The 20,379-nt window shown below is 35.4% G+C and overlaps 2 protein-coding genes across 5 annotated transcripts in view; both read right to left on the reverse strand.

The window, feature by feature from the left end:
- Positions 1-694, reverse strand: part of LOC130452771 (A disintegrin and metalloproteinase with thrombospondin motifs 3-like) — a 93,754-nt gene extending 93,060 nt beyond the window's left edge. For 2 of the 4 annotated variants that reach the window (XM_056792229.1, XM_056792219.1), the window contains exon 1: positions 435-694. In XM_056792229.1, coding sequence (XP_056648207.1) covers positions 435-635 — 201 coding nt within the window. In that variant the 5' untranslated portion in view covers positions 636-694. The remainder of the gene's footprint in view (positions 1-434) is intronic. The other 2 variants (XM_056792203.1, XM_056792211.1) reach the window with 2 other exon arrangements.
- Positions 695-4,012: 3,318 nt separating this feature from the next.
- On the reverse strand, positions 4,013-19,055 carry LOC130452797 (uncharacterized). Its single transcript, XM_056792255.1, has 3 exons — positions 18,891-19,055; positions 9,303-9,475; positions 4,013-6,285 (listed from the first exon to the last, which is right to left on the reverse strand). The coding sequence occupies exons 1-3, from the start codon at positions 18,955-18,957 to the stop codon at positions 5,998-6,000; spliced, it is 528 nt and encodes a 175-aa protein (XP_056648233.1). The 5' UTR covers positions 18,958-19,055; the 3' UTR covers positions 4,013-5,997.
- Positions 19,056-20,379: the final 1,324 nt, after the last annotated feature.

Consider the following 20,379-nt stretch of genomic DNA (forward strand, 5'->3'; position numbering starts at 1 on the left):
CGACACCACAGACATATGATAGAATTTCAATAACTATAATTTTAAAAAACTAAAAAACATGCTTTTAGTAATAATAATCGACGTAAAATTTAATTCTCGACATGAAAATAAAATTAAAATCTAAAAGCGTGTATATCAATGTTCTTAAACTATATATACAGACACAGAAACAAATATATACGGATACGTTGATGGTTGCATCTCGTTTTGTAAACCTGAGACCGCGCGCTCACGTAGTTTACCCATTAACTCGGCCATGCGCGTCATGATGGAACAAAGATTTCAACTTTCGTCCCGTGTAGTGTTTACGATTTTTCTTCGTATCCGGTCGGAAGAACGTTGTCAATAATTTAATTTTTTTTTTTAGTTTGAATTGAATTGAATTAATTCTGTAGCTTTTTCTCGAATACACGAAAGCATAATATTGACCTCACCTTTACATCTCCGTCTCCAAGAGATCTTTTGATTCGTTTAACCTCCATTCGAGGAAAGACGCTGTGTACATCTTCTGCGTAAGTTAAATCCAAATCGGCACCACAAAATTCGAACGCGCAAACTATTAACGAAGCAACGAAAACACAAAAAAACATATTCTGATTATATAAATGAAAACACATAAACCTAATTCTCTCCATAACACGACATTTTTTGGTCTGGTCAATCTAGTCTCTTAATTGATTGTAATTGTGTAACTAATAGAGGAGCATCGTTTTATATTGAGTAAACAAGCATTTTATTACTTATAATTAAAGATATTAAATGAATTCGTTGCCCAACACATAGTGGGTGTCCAAAATAAGAATGAAACTTTCTGAAACCGCTTATACGATTAAGACAGATCCAAGAAAACTTGAAAATCATTTATATCCACTTAAATAAGAGGTTAAGTAAAGTGGGGATTATATTATAAAACTAGTAACTCTATAACGTATATAATCGTCCCTCGAATAAGAAGAAGAAGCTAATTCAAATAACAATAAATAGTTTGTGTGCTACGTTTACTGATAAGACGTCAAAAAGAGAGCTTCGAGGAAGCTGAACAATAAGTCAACAAGAAGATCGAAATGAATCAACACCTCGCCGTTCTCAGCAATTGGGAGTGTATCCTTACTTAATGGAAGATGGAAGCTTAATTAAAGACAAATTACCTTCATATTCGTTGTATTTTGTATGAGGATAATCGATACGCTTTACATCCACAGAACATTATGGTTCAAACACCAAACGACCAATCGGTTGAGGAATCATCAGGATTCTCGGAATGAGAATTTGTTTACCTTCGAGTATCGTCGTGTAAATTACACCAAACGCGTTCCTCTGTACAGTTTTGGTTGGTTTATGTATGTTTAAGCCTAATTAAAACGGAATCAACTTTTAGTATTAAACCAAATAAATAAGTACCTCGAATGTCGGATTGAATTCTAGTTCTTATCTGCCTCAATCTAGAAACAACCATTCTGAAGAGTGATTTTTTTACCTTGTCTTTTTGGCAACGTTGTTTTTGACAGATCACGCGTGAATCGTGTCATGTGTCATTGTCAAACTCGTTCAGTTTGGTTTATAATTTAATCATGAATCGACTTACGAACGAACAACTTGAATTTTACTATCAAAATTCATGCTCGGTTAAAAGAGTGCATCGCGCTTCTAATTTATAGGCAGTGTGGTAAATTTGGAACCCAGTTGACACCATTGAAAATTAAACCAGTAACACGCAAACACTATTTGGTGTGAATTATGGCCGTACTTGTTCAAAAGCGACGATAGCCGGAACGTTACTGTGAATGGCGAGCGCTACCATGTACTGATTGACGATTTTTTTGCCCAAAATGGAAGAATTGGACATACCTCACATGTGGTTTTAACAAGACGCTGCCATATGCCACACGGCACGAGAAAAAATGGCCAAATTGAGAACCGCATTCGGTGAACAGTATATCTCACGTTTGGGGTCCGTCAATTGGCCGCTTAGTTCGTATGATTTAACGCCTTTGGACTATTTCTTGTATTTAATGTTCACAGGGATAAACCAGCAACGATTGGCGCATTGGAAGTCAATATTGAAGCATTTATTCGTGAAATCCCGGCCGATATGTTGAAGAGAGTGTGCCAAAATTGGACCTTGAGCATGGGCTATCTAAAGCGGAGCCGAGGCCACTATATTTGTATGAAATCATCTTCAAACTGATCGTTCTATCGATGCCAATAAATATTTCATCAATTTTGTCAAATTTTTTATGGTTTTTTTCAAAATCAAATCCAATACCTCTTAAAAACAACAGATTATTTTTCTTTCTTCGAGTGTTTCTCCATGGAGCAATTAATAGAATGGCTCATATTGCGTTACATAGTTTACTTTCCCACTAAGGCAGCGCAATCCTGACTTTTCCGCAGAAAACTTCAATGCGCAATAATATTTGCAGGCAACATCCATTGGCCCAATGCGAACTCAATAATCAGTACTGCACTCGCATTGAAACGCTGCTCGATTCAAATCAGTACTTCATAAATTTCTTCTTGGACCTCGAAAATTATCTAGTTTTTGATCTCTCAGGTTTTCTCAAATGAACGGTTAGCAAAAATTACAAAGGAAAAGAAACCAGACCCAGTTCGACCTCCTGGACGACCACCTATAAGGTGGTATGACAGCTGGTCCTCAGCATCCCAACTACTCCTGACAAACCCTTGATGAAAATACAAGACCAAGTCCTAACGTAAGAAGAAGAAGAAGGTTTTCTCGTCGATATCGTCGCCAACCGAGCCCTATCATCGACTGTCTCGCTTTACTCTTGTGATTTATATACAGTTATACGTGTCATTCCATCTCTTATTAGTTTCATAATGTCTTCTACATTATCTGATCGACTTTTTCGATGTTCTCACAGAATAAAATCAAAGTAGTAAGATCAGCTAACCTAGGTGGCGTCTCCATAGATCCGCGACATCCAATCCACCTTCCTTTAAACTAGTTTTCGAACATAATTTGTGTAATGATTGAAGGTGAAGGGCCTTTAATCCGTGGGAACATGATAAAATCGTATCTTTAAAATCACTGTCAACCGTAAACATGTCGGTTACCGTAGTACACATATGACTAAGAATGTCTGTTTTGTATTTGTATATATACATGGACATTACTTAAGTGAATGTCTCAAGTCTAAAGAATGTTATGTATTATCGTCGCCTTTCTAGCGTGACGCGTCTTTTAATTGACTCGAATTACACGTTTCTGTTTAATCGTGTCTTCCAAATAACCTTGTTATTTTTTAAGGACCTTCTGGTTCAGAAATCTGAGATGTGGTAGTGCATCATCAATTAGGGTTGGAAGTACCGCCACACGAAGATGGCGTTCAAATGTCATTTTTTTTGTATGTGACGCGTTTTCCCATTTTCCTCAAAAATTAAAGTTGTACACTTTTATTCAATGGAAAAGCATATAGCGTATTTCAGAATCTGCCTCATTTTTTTCTTGGCAATTTCAGGACAGTTTTAATTGAAACCCCAAGCTATGATTTCTCACACGGTAATGAATGATGATAATGTTGCTATTTGAATAATGGTGATGTACTTCAGGGCCACGTCCATCTCCAAAAGGGACTATTTTTCGAAAAAAAATATAGGTATCTTTATTATGAGAATTTTCACGCTCTAAATACTAGTTTCTATACATCATATTGTAATTTTCATTCCCTTCCGCGTTATTAACGAAATACCAATTTTTAGAATTTTTCCGGTGGTTTTTCCAATTTTCCATGGTCGCGCGCAGGCAGACAATATTTTTTTCAAAGTACTTTTCAAAAACTATTTATTTGCCAAAAATCGTTACTATTGGTTTTAATATCAGGTTGCCTGGACTATTAGTGGAAATTGTGTGTGTGAGTTTTAAATTTCCAGTTTTTACTCTTAGTACCTGGTTTAATTATAACAGAAGGTTCATTTCGTATTGAAATAAAACACATTCAATAGATCAAAAATGTATATTTAAGATTTTACACATATTAAAATTGGGGCACAATAATAGTCCAGTCATTTAAGGTACTTCACCTAGGAATAAAGTTGTTTAAACTTGTTTTGCATATTTTTTGCAAATAACTCGTTTCCTATGGGTTTTACGCTATTTGTGTTTATTATCAATATTGTAGGTCATTGAATTCCCTACAAATTTTGCTTCAAAATTTTTTTCATACTGTGAATCGTTTCTGAGATAGAAGGCAGAGGGCGCGCGGTTAGAATAATGTTTAAAATCAACTGGTAGTCCCGATCAAAATAATAATAATATGGATGAACTTGCAGCAGCATTTGAAGAAAAAAACTGTCCAGTTCAGCGGGATCACGACGAAGATGAAGAAAATTGAAATTAGAACTCATTGTCCTTGTAATTATTTTTTGTTTTTTTAATTTTAACAATCACAAATGTATCGAATTACATTTTATAATAAATATTAACATTTTTCTATCTTTCCTGTTTTTTTTTTATTTAAAAATAAGTATTATTTATAAATATATATAAGTAATTATTTTGATCGGGACTATATATTTCAAACGGGATTCTAGCCCCGCGCGCTCAGTCCTTTATCTCAGAAACGATTCACCGTATGAAAAAATTTTTGTAGAGAATTCAATGACCAACAATATTGATAATAAACACAAATAGCACAAAACCCATAGGAAACGAGTTATTTGCAAAAAATCGATTTTTTTGACTTTTGAGCCCTAATTTTTAAAGTTGCTCACATCGAATTATATGTAAATTTTGAGAGGAGTTTTAGGATGTCAAATGAACAAGTTTGAACGACTTTATAGCTGAGTATCTCGATTTTCCGAAATTCTTGCCTAAATCTACCTAAAATGACTGGACTAAAACAAAATAATAATAAGCTTCCATAATCCCATTTATGGAAACGTATTTGTACATAACTTAACCCGATCGTAAATTTCCAATTTAAATGGAATGCGAACCGCACTTATAGTAACAGATTATGTGAATATGTATGTTTCGTTTTATAACATCTTTCGGTTAAATATTACTCATCAATGTAAAATGAAAATATGTAGTTCATTTTATTGAAAACGATATCTACAATTAAGATTAGATGATCTGGAACAAGTGCAGTCTCTTGGCACAAATTTGGTAAATAAACGATTATTTTTGATTAATTCGACTTCAAAAATAAACTAAACGGAACATTCGACCATATATTTAATACTTCGGTGCAGACATATTTACATACGTCATTTAGACTATGCGCATGCTCTCAAATGGAGCATGCTCACAAGCGCAATTCTATACATTTTTTTTATTTACAATAATATAAAGTAATATATAATAACAAATAAAAAATTACCCGTGCGTGATTTGACCAAAAAATGGTTATTATAATGGATATTAGCAACCGAGGTATGAAACTTTCCTACTACTTTTTCAACGTTTGCGCACAACGGATCGAGTCTGAATAAGTGAGATAGAAGAACGCTGCTTCCGGGGATGAAGCTTCTACTACTTTCGGAACGCATGCGCACAACGGATCGAGTCTGAATAAGTGAGATAGAAGAACGCTGCTTCCGGGGATGAAGCTTCTACTACTTTCGCAACGTTTGCGCACAACGGATTGAGTCTGAATAAGTGAGATAGAAAAATGGTGCTTCCGAGGGATGAAGCCCCTCCCACTACAGTGTGCCTACTACCATCACAACGCTTGCGCACAACGGATTGAGTCTTAATAAGTTTCTAACCTAAATTTTTGTCTTTTTTATAATGTTGTGGTTATGATGAGGGTTATTTATTTATTTATAAGTAATTTGACATGATTTCCTTTAGAACCACAATATCGTCCTCATTGATAAAACGAAATCCTCTACACAAGTTACAAATAAAGTCGATTTTCTCAAAATCGATAATTCTCAAAAAATACTGTCCGTAGTGACTCAAATTACCTACATCGTAGGTATGTAAACAATTCGCTTGAAACATTAACTTTAAATTAAAGTAATTTTCTGTTATCTACAGAAAGTGCGATTGCATCTCACTAAACCGAATACGATTCGTAAAATAGCGAAACTTGTAACTAGAACTGCACAAGAAATGTGACGATTCGGTGAAGCCCCGCCGCCGGCGTTGCAGTAATTATACTCGTCGCAACATGTTATACAGGAGTGAAGTTTAGTACGTTCACCAATTATTATACAACCAGGTTCGCAACTTTCGGTGCAGTTCCTTTGTAGTAACCAAAGTTTTGGTTCGCCCGTTATTTCGTCTGTACTTGTCGACATCGATATTCTACGGACCTGTAACAAATAAACGATTTCCGTAATTTGTCGTCCTGGTGGAGTAAATTTTACTACATAATATCTTTCAAGCATTTACTGGTGTTATCTAAAAAAGTTCCGCCATCAACCTGAAGATGTATACCCTAAATTATGTATATACGAGGTTTGTTTTCTCAATCTACGATGAGAGATTTTATTACCAAAAGTAAATTCATTTCTGTACAAAATCACCTTGACTATTAAGGCATTTTTCATATTTGTACAACAAACTTTGTAAAACCCGCTTCATGAAATGTAACCTCCAATGATTGGAAGTGAGTTGTGACAGTTTCTTTGATCTCCACGATCTCCAGTCAGAAAATCACTCGACGATAGGCTCGGACTGTATAGGTGTTCGAAAATATCTCACTCAAATTGCTGTACAAGAGAACTGTGAAGACAGCTTTGTCGTAGATCAGAACAATTCCAGAAGTCAGCAAACCTCTTCATTTGCTTGGATTAGCTATTGGTAAAAGACGCAAGACAATAAGAAACTGCTTTAATTGTTGTTCCAAACTGCATAAACTTCACAAGTGTCAATAAACAACCTGTCACAATAGATTTCAAAACAAATTCTCCATCAGCATTGAAACGGTCATGAAACTCCACGGCTGGACCCATTCAGCGAACTTTTGTGGCTGTGAATCAACATCTATGGGATCCAGTGAGCACAAACTTTAATGTAGCGCAGCTGTTCAGTTAAAACTTGCATCAATAATTCACTTGTAGTAAGCCTTGGTCAACTCGCTGAACAATGTCGTCTGTAGAGACAGACTTACGTTCATAACCTCATTAATCATGTACATTAGTTCTTCCATCTTTAAATTTTCGACACGAACAACACCATCATTCATGAAAGTATCTCGATAACTTAACTCATTCCTCGATTAATTTCCGCTGCACTGTTTCTGATTACAAGAAACGACTAACAGCTCGCAATTCACACTTGGCCAAATAATCAATGGCGACAGCCATGTTAATGTGACTGCAATTCAACGGGAAATGACGTAGCGGAATCGCCAGTTAAAGGGAAGATGCGCAGTCGCCTGCTACGCACACCAATCACTTCCTGCATTCCTAGCAATTCAACTCTGCTATCGAAGGCTGAAAGAGAACAACCCTTGTAAATTAGACACTGTGTTAAATTGTGTACATCTAAATTCAAACGTGAAAGCATTCGGACCGGCCAAAAACTGTGATATTATCAAAAAGTTTATGAAATGAGGTTGAGGTTAGAGAGACATATCTGCGCGTTGGGTGCCAGTTTAAACTAAAGCGCAATTCAATATAGATTATTTTTCAGGTCTTATTAACGCGGTTTAAGCAAAATAAGTTGTATTTAGCGAGATTCATAACTGTAGATGAAACCTGGATTCATCACCAAATTCCTGAATGAAAAAAGTAGAGACAGTGGGTTCCAAAAGGCGAACTTGCTCCGACAATGTATCAGCCATTGCTTTTTCAACAGAACAACGCAGTTCGATGATTACTATAGTTAAAATTCACGATTTATCGATTATTTTTCGAATTGGTTCCCCACTTATCGTTATCATCAGTTCAAAGTTTCACTTGCAGAGAGTTTTTTTATCAAACGACGAAATTATCGCAAACTTAAACGTTTATTCTGACTAGAAAGTCGGCAAACTATTTATTGAAGGCTTACAAAAGTTAGAGGTCGTTGAAAAAGAGTGTATAGGTTTGAAAATTAAAATGACTATAGCAAAAAATGTTATGATTCTTTGTTCGATCGGAAACTTTTCAGACAACCAATCCAAAATTTTTGACATTCACACGTAAAAAAATATGTAATTTCGAAACTATGAGAGATATGGAATTTCTTTTTGCGTCTTCCGATAGATTTTTCATTACTTTTGAATATCCCAATTTGATATTTGTTGGAATTATATAGGGTGCGATAAAAAAACAATAATATTGGTACGCCGTAATCGATACGAAGGCTGCTAGTTACTTAAGTTTTGAGATATGGCAACACTGATATGAATATGTCAAATCTGATATCGCCATCATAAAGTTTGATGATTTAATGGTAAACTAGATGACAAACGAGTGCTATTGAGTAGTTTACAGTTACTTGAAACATTCATCTTGGTCTAAGAATGGAATTGAATCGGTATTATTTTCGAGGTATGATTTTCTATGATTTAAATAAATAACAGTATGCCGATCAACTTGCTTCGACTTTTGGTGATGAAGCATCGTGGTCGCAGAGGATGAATTTCATCAAGGTCGTCTAAAATCGGTTGTTATACTAGAAAACATCGATGCTGTGCGTAAACTGATCGTCATGTGACATACCGTGAGATTGAGGTATACTTAGGCATTAATTCCACTCGTATACATTCAATATTGCATGAACATTCGCGTTGCATACCGCATAATATGACAATCGCTCTAAAAAGCTTGTTTAGTGCAAATACATGTTGAAAAGATTCGATCCCGGTGCTTCAAAACACGTCAATAAGATCGGTATTTATATAAATGGACATCGTTCCATTAGACCAACGTAGAACGGTTAATTCTGGATGGTACAGCAGCATTTGCTTGCCAGGAATGTTCGAAAGAAACAGGGGAACCAAACACAGAAGACGAATCATTCTCCGCCACGACAATGCGAGTTCTCTCACATCAGATCAAACAAAAACGTTATTGAACAGTCAAAACCACGAACTGATCATTATTATTTGGCACCAATGATTTCTCTTGGTTCACACAGATCAAAAATAAGTTTTTCTACACCAGAAGAAGCGTTAAAATCTCAAGGGTTTGGATGTAACTCAATCGGAATGGAAAAAATGCTTCGACGATTGGTTCAAAGGCATGCAAAAGTGTATTGATCTTAATCTTAATTTTATTTGTCTATCTCAAAACTTAAGTAGCAGCCCTAACAAACAAACTGTTTGTTGCATCTAACCATGAGCTATGAGCAGTAAGACAAAAACATCGTAACATCAAACTTATTTTTTGAGTAGTTATACCTGACATTTTTTTTGTTCTCTGGTACATTTATGATGCAAATAAGAATTATTGTTTCCTTCAACATCTAAACATCTTTCTCCATCTAACATTGTATCGCATCTGTAACACCAGAGGTCGTGTTGTTTTTCTGTAGCTCCTTTAGTTCTGTGGTGCATCTCACTCACATTCTCGCCTAAAAATAAATGAGAAGTCATTCAAACAATGACCAATGAGAAACAGGTTTTATAACTTTGAAAAATCTAGACCTCGTAACAAATTTGATAATTTCGTAAACGAAGCTCCTAATTAGTAGTATTTTGCGACAAAGGTAGTAGATTGAGCAGCAATCCAATCGTTTTTATCATCTAATTAATTATATGAGTTATTAGTGATTATAGTGCAGTAGAATTCCACTCTTAGTCCAGTCGATGAAAACACTCGAAATCGCGAAAAAGTTAGCTGAGATTCTGCAAAGTAGTAATTGACGCCCCAAAACAGAAAATTGAAAAATTTATTCCGAGGGTTAATTGGTCTACGGTAAAATCTACCCTTACCTAATAATGTTCTTTCTGTAGGAGAAGAAATGAAGGTTTAAGACATTACTTATACACATGGATTTAACGCGAATAATTCGTGAGTCTCAGAAATAAAAATGCGAATCAAATACATCATTTCTTATGCAGAATTTTCCACTCTTTGAATTGGCATAATAATTCAAAAAAAAACTACCTCTCAACTCAACTAAAAATTGATTTAAAAGTTTCAAGTGAGAGAAATGCTTTATTGTTAAGAAATAGATTACAATTTGTAGACAAAAAGCTTGTAAATAACTACAAAACAAAACACAAATAATTAAATAAGGGTGATTTTCAATCAAGATAGATTTTTTTTTCGTATTCAGGATAATCAAATTTCAATTTTCTTTGTCACAGTTTCAGGAAAAAACCTCTGCCGATACAATCAGTAGTATTATTGTTTGAAATTTTCAACAATTAGAAATTGTTTCAAGTTGTTTCGCTGGGGACGCGACGGCTATAATTATACCTTTGCATAAAGAAGGAGATAAAAATAAAACATCGGATTATTGCCCAATTGCACACTTTCCCACGTTATCTAAGATTATAGAAAGATTAGTCGAAAAGAGTCTTTCATCATTTCTGTCTACTCCAGCTTAAACAACTATCATTCCACTGCAACAACTTTTTGTGATTTTCTAAGGCTTTTGATTGCGTAAATCATATTTTAATCAATAAATTGCAGTACTACGGTTACAGGAGAACACCTCTCGCATGGTTAAGTCATACATTACCAACAGAAGTCAGATTGTAAGTGTTAATACAACAATGTCTTCTTACAAGCCAATAGAATATAGAATGCCCCAAGGTTCAGTACTAGGCCCTATTTTTCTTCTGTTTCTGAAGACATCGCCTATGTAGACATCAGTGGTAAACTATATCTCGTACTTCATATCTACCCTTCACACAGTTTATTATTCCCCAAAGAACTGAACTTATCCACCTGCTTAACAGTTTATTATGCCCCAAAGGACTGAACTTATCCACCTCCTTAACAGTTTATTATGCCCCAAAGAACTGAACTTATCCACCTCCTTAACAGTTTATTATGCCCCAAAGAATTGAACTTATCCACCTCCTTAACAGTTTATTATGCCCCAAAGAAATGAACTTATCCACCACCTTAACAGTTTATTATGCCCCAAAGAACTGAACTTATCCACCTCCTTAACAGTTTATTATTCCCCAAAGAACTGAACTTATCCAAGTCCTTAACAGTTTATTATGCCCCAAAGAACTGAACTTATCCACCTCCTTAACAGTTTATTATTCCCCAAAGAACTGAACTTATCCAAGTCCTTAACAGTTTATTATGCCCCAATGAACTGAACTTATCCAAGTCCTTAACAGTTTATTATTCCCCAAAGAACTGAACTTATCCACCTCCTTAACAGTTTATTATTCCCCAAAGAACTGAACTTATCCAAGTCCTTAACAGTTTATTATGCCCCAAAGAACTGAACTTATCCAAGTCCTTAACAGTTTATTATGCCCCAAAGAACTGAACTTATCCACCACCTTAACAGTTTATTATGCCCCAAAGAACTGAACTTATCCAAGTCTTAACAGTTTATTATTCCCCAAAGAACTGAACTTATCCACCTCCTTAACAGTTTATTATTCCCCAAAGAACTGAACTTATCCAAGTCCTTAACAGTTTATTATGCCCCAAAGAACTGAACTTATCCACCTCCTTAACAGTTTATTATTCCCCAAAGAACTGAACTTATCCAAGTCCTTAACAGTTTATTATGCCCCAATGAACTGAACTTATCCAAGTCCTTAACAGTTTATTATTCCCCAAAGAACTGAACTTATCCACCTCCTTAACAGTTTATTATTCCCCAAAGAACTGAACTTATCCAAGTCCTTAACAGTTTATTATGCCCCAAAGAACTGAACTTATCCAAGTCCTTAACAGTTTATTATGCCCCAAAGAAATGAACTTATCCACCACCTTAACAGTTTATTATGCCCCAAAGAACTGAACTTATCCAAGTCCTTAACAGTTTATTATTCCCCAAAGAACTGAACTTATCCACCTCCTTAACAGTTTATTATTCCCCAAAGAACTGAACTTATCCAAGTCCTTAACAGTTTATTATGCCCCAAAGAACTGAACTTATCCAAGTCCTTAACAGTTTATTATGCCCCAAAGAACTGAACTTATCCAAGTCCTTAACAGTTTATTATGCCCCAAAGAACTGAACTTATCCAAGTCCTTAACAGTTTATTATTCCCCAAAGAACTGAACTTATCCACCTCCTTAACAGTTTATTATTCCCCAAAGAACTGAACTTATCCAAGTCCTTAACAGTTTATTATGCCCCAAAGAACTGAACTTATCCAAGTCCTTAACAGTTTATTATGCCCCAAGGAAATGAACTTATCCACCTCCTTAACAGTTTATTATTCCCCAAAGAACTGAACTTATCCAAGTCCTTAACAGTTTATTATTCCCCAAAGAACTGAACTTATCCACCTCCTTAACAGTTTATTATTCCCCAAAGAACTGAACTTATCCACCTCCTTAACAGTTTATTATGCCCCAAAGAACTGAACTTATCCAAGTCCTTAACAGTTTATTATTCCCCAAAGAACTGAACTTATCCAAGTCCTTAACAGTTTATTATGCCCCAAAGGACTGAACTTATCCACCTCCTTAACAGTTTATTATGCCCCAAAGAACTGAACTTATCCACCTCCTTAACAGTTTATTATGCCCCAAAGGACTGAACTTATCCACCACCTTAACAGTTTATTATGCCCCAAAGAACTGAACTTATCCACCTCCTTAACAGTTTATTATGCCCCAAAGAAATGAACTTATCCACCACCTTAACAGTTTATTATGCCCCAAAGAACTGAACTTATCCAAGTCCTTAACAGTTTATTATGCCCCAAAGAACTGAACTTATCCACCTCCTTAACAGTTTATTATTCCCCAAAGAACTGAACTTATCCAAGTCCTTAACAGTTTATTATGCCCCAAAGAACTGAACTTATCCACCTCCTTAACAGTTTATTATTCCCCAAAGAACTGAACTTATCCAAGTCCTTAACAGTTTATTATTCCCCAAAGAACTGAACTTATCCAAGTCCTTAACAGTTTATTATGCCCCAAAGAACTGAACTTATCCAAGTCCTTAATAGTTTTTTATGCCCTTATTAAGTCTCATTTCCGATATGCCCTTCCCTTCTGGGGAACGTGTGGTGCAACTCAATTTGAGGTAATCTTTAAACTACAAAAGAGAGCTGTTAGATATTTATTCCGACTAAACAGCAAGGCTCCCTTCCAGGATTATTTGAAAAGATAAAAATTCAGAATATTCCTTCCTTAATCATCTTTCAATCCGTTTGCCTAATTTGTAAGCACGCTTCTTCAGTTTCATTGCACGGCTAACCACGCGGAGCACGATCCTTACCTACCTAGTCCACATTTAGAATTAGTTGAAGGCTCAATATTTTACAATGCAAAAAAATGCACAATCACTTGCGAATCGATATTATCTTTTCCCGCATTCCGCAATAATTTGAGGGCTTTTTAACTAATTTAACTTTAACTTTAATTAAAACAATTTAGTTTTTACAAACTTTTATCTACAAATTGTTACAATTTTTTGACTCTCTCTAAAATGATCCGGAGCGAAAGGTTTAAACTCGTGTCGACTCCATTTTGGAATTGCCCCCTTTAAAAATCAGATTGCCCCCCTGTGAGGCTTGGGTTCCACGTTGGGAAATACTGTTCTAGCCCATTTCTTCTATATTTATTATAAAAAGTCTGTTATTTCGAAGTGTATTAGACTTTTTGCGAGGATATGTTTTATATGGAATTGATAATACAATAAACAACAGTATTAATTCCTTCTTAAAGCTCTAACTTTGATTTCATATATTAGAAAAATAAAACTAATAGGAAATAATTACGAAAAATTTGATTTCCATAACGAAAACATTCACTAATATATATTTTTTGAAAAAAAAAGAACTTGTTGAATACAATTCCGATATAGCGGCACGGCTGACGCGAAATCAATACTCGATGTAACCATGGCAACCGAAGGGAGGAATCCTTTCTCTCTCTCTTTCTCTCTGGGTTAACTTTGATGTCTGTAGAAAACCGAACGAAGATAAACATAGCAGATCGAGTATTATAGAAGGAGATGGAGGCAGTGATGAAAATAGAAAAATTAGTGTGTAATCAACAATAAAATTTCCCGATTCGTTCATCTGCCCCATCATTTCCGTTTGTCTTTCTAGTTTTCAATAGGATTGTGCGTTAATTCAATATTCGTGGAATTAAGAATTAATAATGAGGTTATTTATTATTTATTATTCACGAATAATAAACAGCTGATTGAAGATAGAAATTATAAAAAGAAATGGAAAATGAAATAAATTATAGTTTAAACAAAAAACTAATAAACACGCTTTTAGCAATAATCGAGCAAAATCGAAAAAAGAATTCTTGGCATAAGAATCAAATTCCCAATGAGAAAATTAATGTCAATGTTATAAAAACTTTGATGGAGCTTTGTAATACCAATAGATTTGAGTCTGATGCCCAGTTCAGGACCTATAAGATGATTGATAGTGTTTCTAGATGGGTCTCACATTAGAGCTGGCAAATTAATCAAATGAGGACAAAAATCTCAGAATGTGAGATAGTCATCTATAAACTTTTATTTTGACAACCAAAATCTCAAAACATCAAAACTTACCGTAAGAAAAACGCACATACGAAGGTCAAAAAATATTTTTTGAAATTTTTAAATTCCCTGCAACTTTTGCTTTAATTTTTTTACATATCTTGAACCATTTTCGAGCTAGAGAACAGAGCGCCACCAATGCTTAATTATTTGTAGATTTATTCGAATTCAATTGGGGTGGTACTGATTAAAAACACGATGAATAAAGTTTATAAATTATTAATACAGACATAATTGCAAAAATTTGCCTTTTCTATTAATTATGAAATTATAAATCATTATTTTTCCCAATAATTAAGAATCTATTTATAATTACACCCACTCGTGTGGTTTACATTAGCCTGCAAGCTAAAGAGTACTGTAACCCTGCTTCTTTGCACCCACATGCTGAACCACAACAATTTTTGCGTTCCTCTGCTTTCTTATCTTCAGTTCTCCCAGAATTTCGAGGTGGAAAGTACTGACTTCATTGATATCGCTCTAATATAGTTAAGCTTTAAGACAAGCTCGCCCAATACATTAGCCGTAAGGTAAAGCGCACTGTAACCCTGCTTCTTTGCACCCACATGCTGAACCACAACAATTTTTGCGTTCCTCTGCTTTCTTATCTTCAGTTCTCCCAGAATTTCGAGGTGGAAAGTACTGACTTCATTGATATCGCTCTAATATAGTTAAGCTTTAAGACAAGCTCGCCCAATACATTAGCCGTAAGGTAAAGCGCACTGTAACCCTGCTTCTTTGCACCCACATGCTGAACCACAACAATTTTTGCGCTCCTCTGCTTTCTTATCTTCAGTTTTCCCAGAATTTCGAGGTGGAAAGTACTGACTTCATTGATATCGCTCCAATATAGTTAAACTTTAAGACAAGCTCGCCCAATACATTGGCCGTAAGGTAAAGCGCACTATAATCCTTCTTTGCAGCCACATGGTGAACCACAACAATTTTTACGTTCCTCTGCTTTCTTATCTTCAGTTTTCCCAGAATTTCGAGGAGGAAAGTACTGACTTCATTGATATCGCTCTAATATAGTTAAGCTTTAAGACAAGCTGACCCAATACATTGTCCGTAAGGTAAAGCGCACTGTAATCCTGCTTCTTTGCAGCTACATGGTGAACCACAACAATTTTTACGTTCCTCTGCTTTCTTATCTTCAGTTTTCCCAGAATTTCGAGGTGGAAAGTACTGACTTCATTGATATCGCTCCAATATAGTTAAACTTTAAGACAAGCTCGCCCAATACATTGGCCGTAAGGTAAAGCGCACTATAATCCTTCTTTGCAGCCATATGGTGAACCACAACAATTTTTACGTTCCTCTGCTTTCTTATCTTCAGTTTTCCTAGAATTTCGAGGTGGAAAGTACTGACTTCATTGATATCGCTCTAATATAGTTAAGCTTTAAGACAAGCTGACCCAATACATTGTCCGTAAGGTAAAGCGCACTGTAATCCTGCTTCTTTGCAGCTACATGGTGAACCACAACAATTTTTACGTTCCTCTGCTTTCTTATCTTCAGTTTTCCCAGAATTTCGAGGTGGAAAGTACTGACTTCATTGATATCGCTCTAATATAGTTAAGCTTTAAGACAAGCTGACCCAATACATTGTCCGTAAGGTAAAGCGCACTGTAATCCTGCTTCTTTGCAGCCACATGGTGAACCACAACAATTTTTACGTTCCTCTGCTTTCTTATCTTCAGTTTTCCCAGAATTTCGAGGAGGAAAGTACTGACTTCATTGATATCGCTCTAATATAGTTAAGCTTTAAGACAAGCTCGCCCAATACATTAGCCGTAAGGTAAAGCGCACTGTAACCCTGCTTCTTTGCACCCACATGCTGAACCACAACAATTTTTACGTTCCTCTGCTTTCTTATCTTCAGTTTTCCCAGAATTTCGACGTGGAAAGTACTGACTTCATTGATATCGCTCTAATATAGTTAAGCTTTAAGACAAGCTGACCCAATACATTGTCCGTAAGGTAAAGCGCACTGTAATCCTGCTTCTTTGCAGCTACATGGTGAACCACAACAATTTTTACGTTCCTCTGCTTTCTTATCTTCAGTTTTCCCAGAATTTCGAGGTGGAAAGTACTGACTTCATTGATATCGCTCCAATATAGTTAAACTTTAAGACAAGCTCGCCCAATACATTGGCCGTAAGGTAAAGCGCACTATAATCCTTCTTTGCAGCCATATGGTGAACCACAACAATTTTTACGTTCCTCTGCTTTCTTATCTTCAGTTTTCCCAGAATTTCGAGGTGGAAAGTACTGACTTCATTGATATCGCTCCAATATAGTTAAACTTTAAGACAAGCTCGCCCAATACATTGGCCGTAAGGTAAAGCGCACTATAATCCTTCTTTGCAGCCACATGGTGAACCACAACAATTTTTACGTTCCTCTGCTTTCTTATCTTCAGTTTTCCCAGAATTTCGAGGAGGAAAGTACTGACTTCATTGATATCGCTCTAATATAGTTAAGCTTTAAGACAAGCTGACCCAATACATTGTCCGTAAGGTAAAGCGCACTGTAATCCTGCTTCTTTGCAGCTACATGGTGAACCACAACAATTTTCACGTTCCTCTGCTTCTTTATCTTCAGTTTTCCCAGAATTTCGAGGTGGAAAGTACTGACTTCATTGATATCGCTCTAATATAGTTAAGCTTTAAGACAAGCTCGCCCAATACATTAGCCGTAAGGTAAAGCGCACTGTAACCCTGCTTCTTTGCACCCACATGCTGAACCACAACAATTTTTGCGCTCCTCTGCTTTCTTATCTTCAGTTTTCCCAGAATTTCGAGGTGGAAAGTACTGACTTCATTGATATCGCTCTAATATAGTTAAGCTTTAAGACAAGCTGACCCAATACATTGTCCGTAAGGTAAAGCGCACTGTAATCCTGCTTCTTTGCAGCTACATGGTGAACCACAACAATTTTTACGTTCCTCTGCTTTCTTATCTTCAGTTTTCCCAGAATTTCGAGGTGGAAAGTACTGACTTCATTGATATCGCTCTAATATAGTTAAGCTTTAAGACAAGCTGGTCCAATACATTGGCCATAAGGTAAAGCGCACTGTAATCCTGCTTCCTTGCAGTCACATGGTGAACCACAACAATTTTCACGTTCCTCTGCTTCTTTATCTTCAGTATTCTCAGGATTTCGGGGTGGAAAGTACTGACTTTATTGTTTTCATTCTGATATAGTTAAGCTCTAAGACAAGCTCCCCCAATACATTGGCCGTAAGGTAAAGCGCAGTGTAACCCTGCTTCTTTGCACCCACATGCTGAACCACAACAATTTTTGCGCTCCTCTGCTTTCTTATCTTCAGTTCTCCCAGGATTTCGGGGTGGAAAGTACTGACTTCATTGATATCGCTCTGATATAGTTAAGCTATAAGATAAGCTCGCCCAATACTTTGCCCGCAAAGTAAAGAGCACTGTAACCCTGCTTCCTTTCACCATTTGCAAAAAGTTTTATTAAGCAGCTCAAACAGAGCAGGTGGATCTATTGTCATAACAGGTTTTCAGGAATTGCACTTCGTGATTCAACCGGGCAATTTTCGTCGTCAAATGCTGCATCAATTTGACCCAGTTTTGGAAGTTTCTCAAGTTATTTTTTCCTCTTTATAAAGAGCGCATAATTCACGTCATAGCTCTACCAATAGAACTAGGTTCAATTCCTATTCCGGATCGACCGGAACTGGATCTGGATCGTTCTTTTCTTTCATTCTCTATTTTCTCATTCACCTAATTGGCACAAAATGGTGATATCGATATTTAGAACTCTTAGAGTGTTAGTTTGAACATGTCATTTTATAATTCTCTCATAATTTTTCTTTATTCTCATACCAATAATTATTTTTCACTTTATAGTTTGACTATTGCGAATATGCACAGATGTGTTGATGGTTGCATCTCGATTTCTCAAATCCTTGACTGCGCGTTTACGTAGTTCGCTCACTATCTCTACCTTCTTTTTCTAATGCAAAGAAAAATAGAATAAATTTATGACTCCTGCAAAATCTGATAAGGATAATCAGATATATTTTGGGTGTTTATATAAATTCGAATTAAAAACTTCCTATGACGTTGTCTGATAGCTAATTGCCACTCTTTCTTTTCTTATTTCGAGATCTGATAAAGTTGAAATTCTTCTCTTTCTGGGGAAGATTTAAAGATTTTCGAAGTTAAACCATATTAAAAGAAACTGTCTCAAATACTATGATAAGAAGCAAATAAACAATAATTAAGAATTTTTAATTGTTTAATATAAACCCTGTATAAATCTAAATGACAATTAACACATAAAAATTGTACTTACATGTAGAAATAAAGGTCAGTATACCTAACCACACTATGGTCGAATGTTGATAGTACAAACACTTCATTATAATTATGATTATACCAAAGTTCACATAATATTTTCACGAAAAGTCACTGGAATTTTATTTGATTATCATTTTATAATACACGTCGGGGAGAAAACCGCCATATTGGGGTTACTAGCGCATGTCTCATCCGCATTTTCCTTTCCAGATCGAAAGCGGATGACGAAAACTGTGTTTCAAATTCTCGTAACCAAATAAACTCTCCAAAATTTCATTCCTCATTATGTTCAGATGATTCGATGAAATTTCATTGAATTATTATAAGAATTGAACATTTTAATACGTAATACTGAAAGACAAGAAGACGATAGGGCATTCGGCAGCAAGAATAACGTATATCGTAATAGTTTTGATACAAAATTTATGAGTTTAAACGTAAATTCCTCAAACATACGCGATCACTACTAATATAATTTGGATAATGTAAATCTCCAGATCTAGAATTTTTTTTTTTCACGAAGGCAATTCGTGCAAAAAGTGTTATTGCACTAACGGCCTCGCTAGACACCGCATATGCAATAAGTCTGAATTAGCGTGCCTTTCTTTTTAATGTAACAAACATAGCACGTTTAAAAACGATTATGGTACGGAAATAGATTGATTGGTACTTAAATTTTCGTAATTTTCGTCGAAACAAGTTTTAAAAAAAAGGTAAAGTGCAATAAAACAATGAAATAATAGATATATTTCAATATTAACATGATTTTGAGACCATGAAATATTAACTTCAATTAACTTTAGTCTCTGATCGTGCAGTGTGTACGCAGACAGTTTAATTAAATGGAAAAACATATGCACATATATTGTAACGTGGCGTGGCGTGGCGAGTTGAGCAAGATTTAGAGTTTCGACTGATTAAAACAGGGAAGTTACTGTACCTCTTGTGACATTCCTGACTACATCCGCAGACGACACTGAAATACTAGCTGTTAGAGATTCATTTAAGAAAATAGATATCTAGACTAACGTATTGAATTCAATGAGGAAAAATCAACTTTAATTATAAGAAGATAATCTCTCAGTTGAACTGAAAGATGAGATTATCCAAACAGTCAAATATCTAGGACTATATCTGGATACGAAACTTGAGTATATATATATATCAAAAACAGAGGAATTGAAACTAAGCTAACAACTAACTATTAAAAATAAGGTGTTAGTATACAAATACTCAAACCGGCTGCAGGCAAAGTATTGATGGTTGCTTGCAAAGAGTCCAAAACCGAATACTAAGAAATATAGGAAATTCTCGAAAACCTTTTGAGTTTGAATGAAAAGTAACAGTTTTAACTCAGTTCAATAGTTAGTAGCCACAAACGTATAGTTCATGGGATTACTTGGGACGGTAAAGTACTTAGTAAATTAGGTTAAATGTAAAATGTCGGCGCATTGTTTTTGTCATTAAAAAAATATTTTAGACAA

Source organism: Diorhabda sublineata, chromosome 1 (genome assembly GCF_026230105.1).
Source record: "Diorhabda sublineata isolate icDioSubl1.1 chromosome 1, icDioSubl1.1, whole genome shotgun sequence".
Lineage (NCBI taxonomy): Eukaryota > Metazoa > Arthropoda > Insecta > Coleoptera > Chrysomelidae > Diorhabda > Diorhabda sublineata.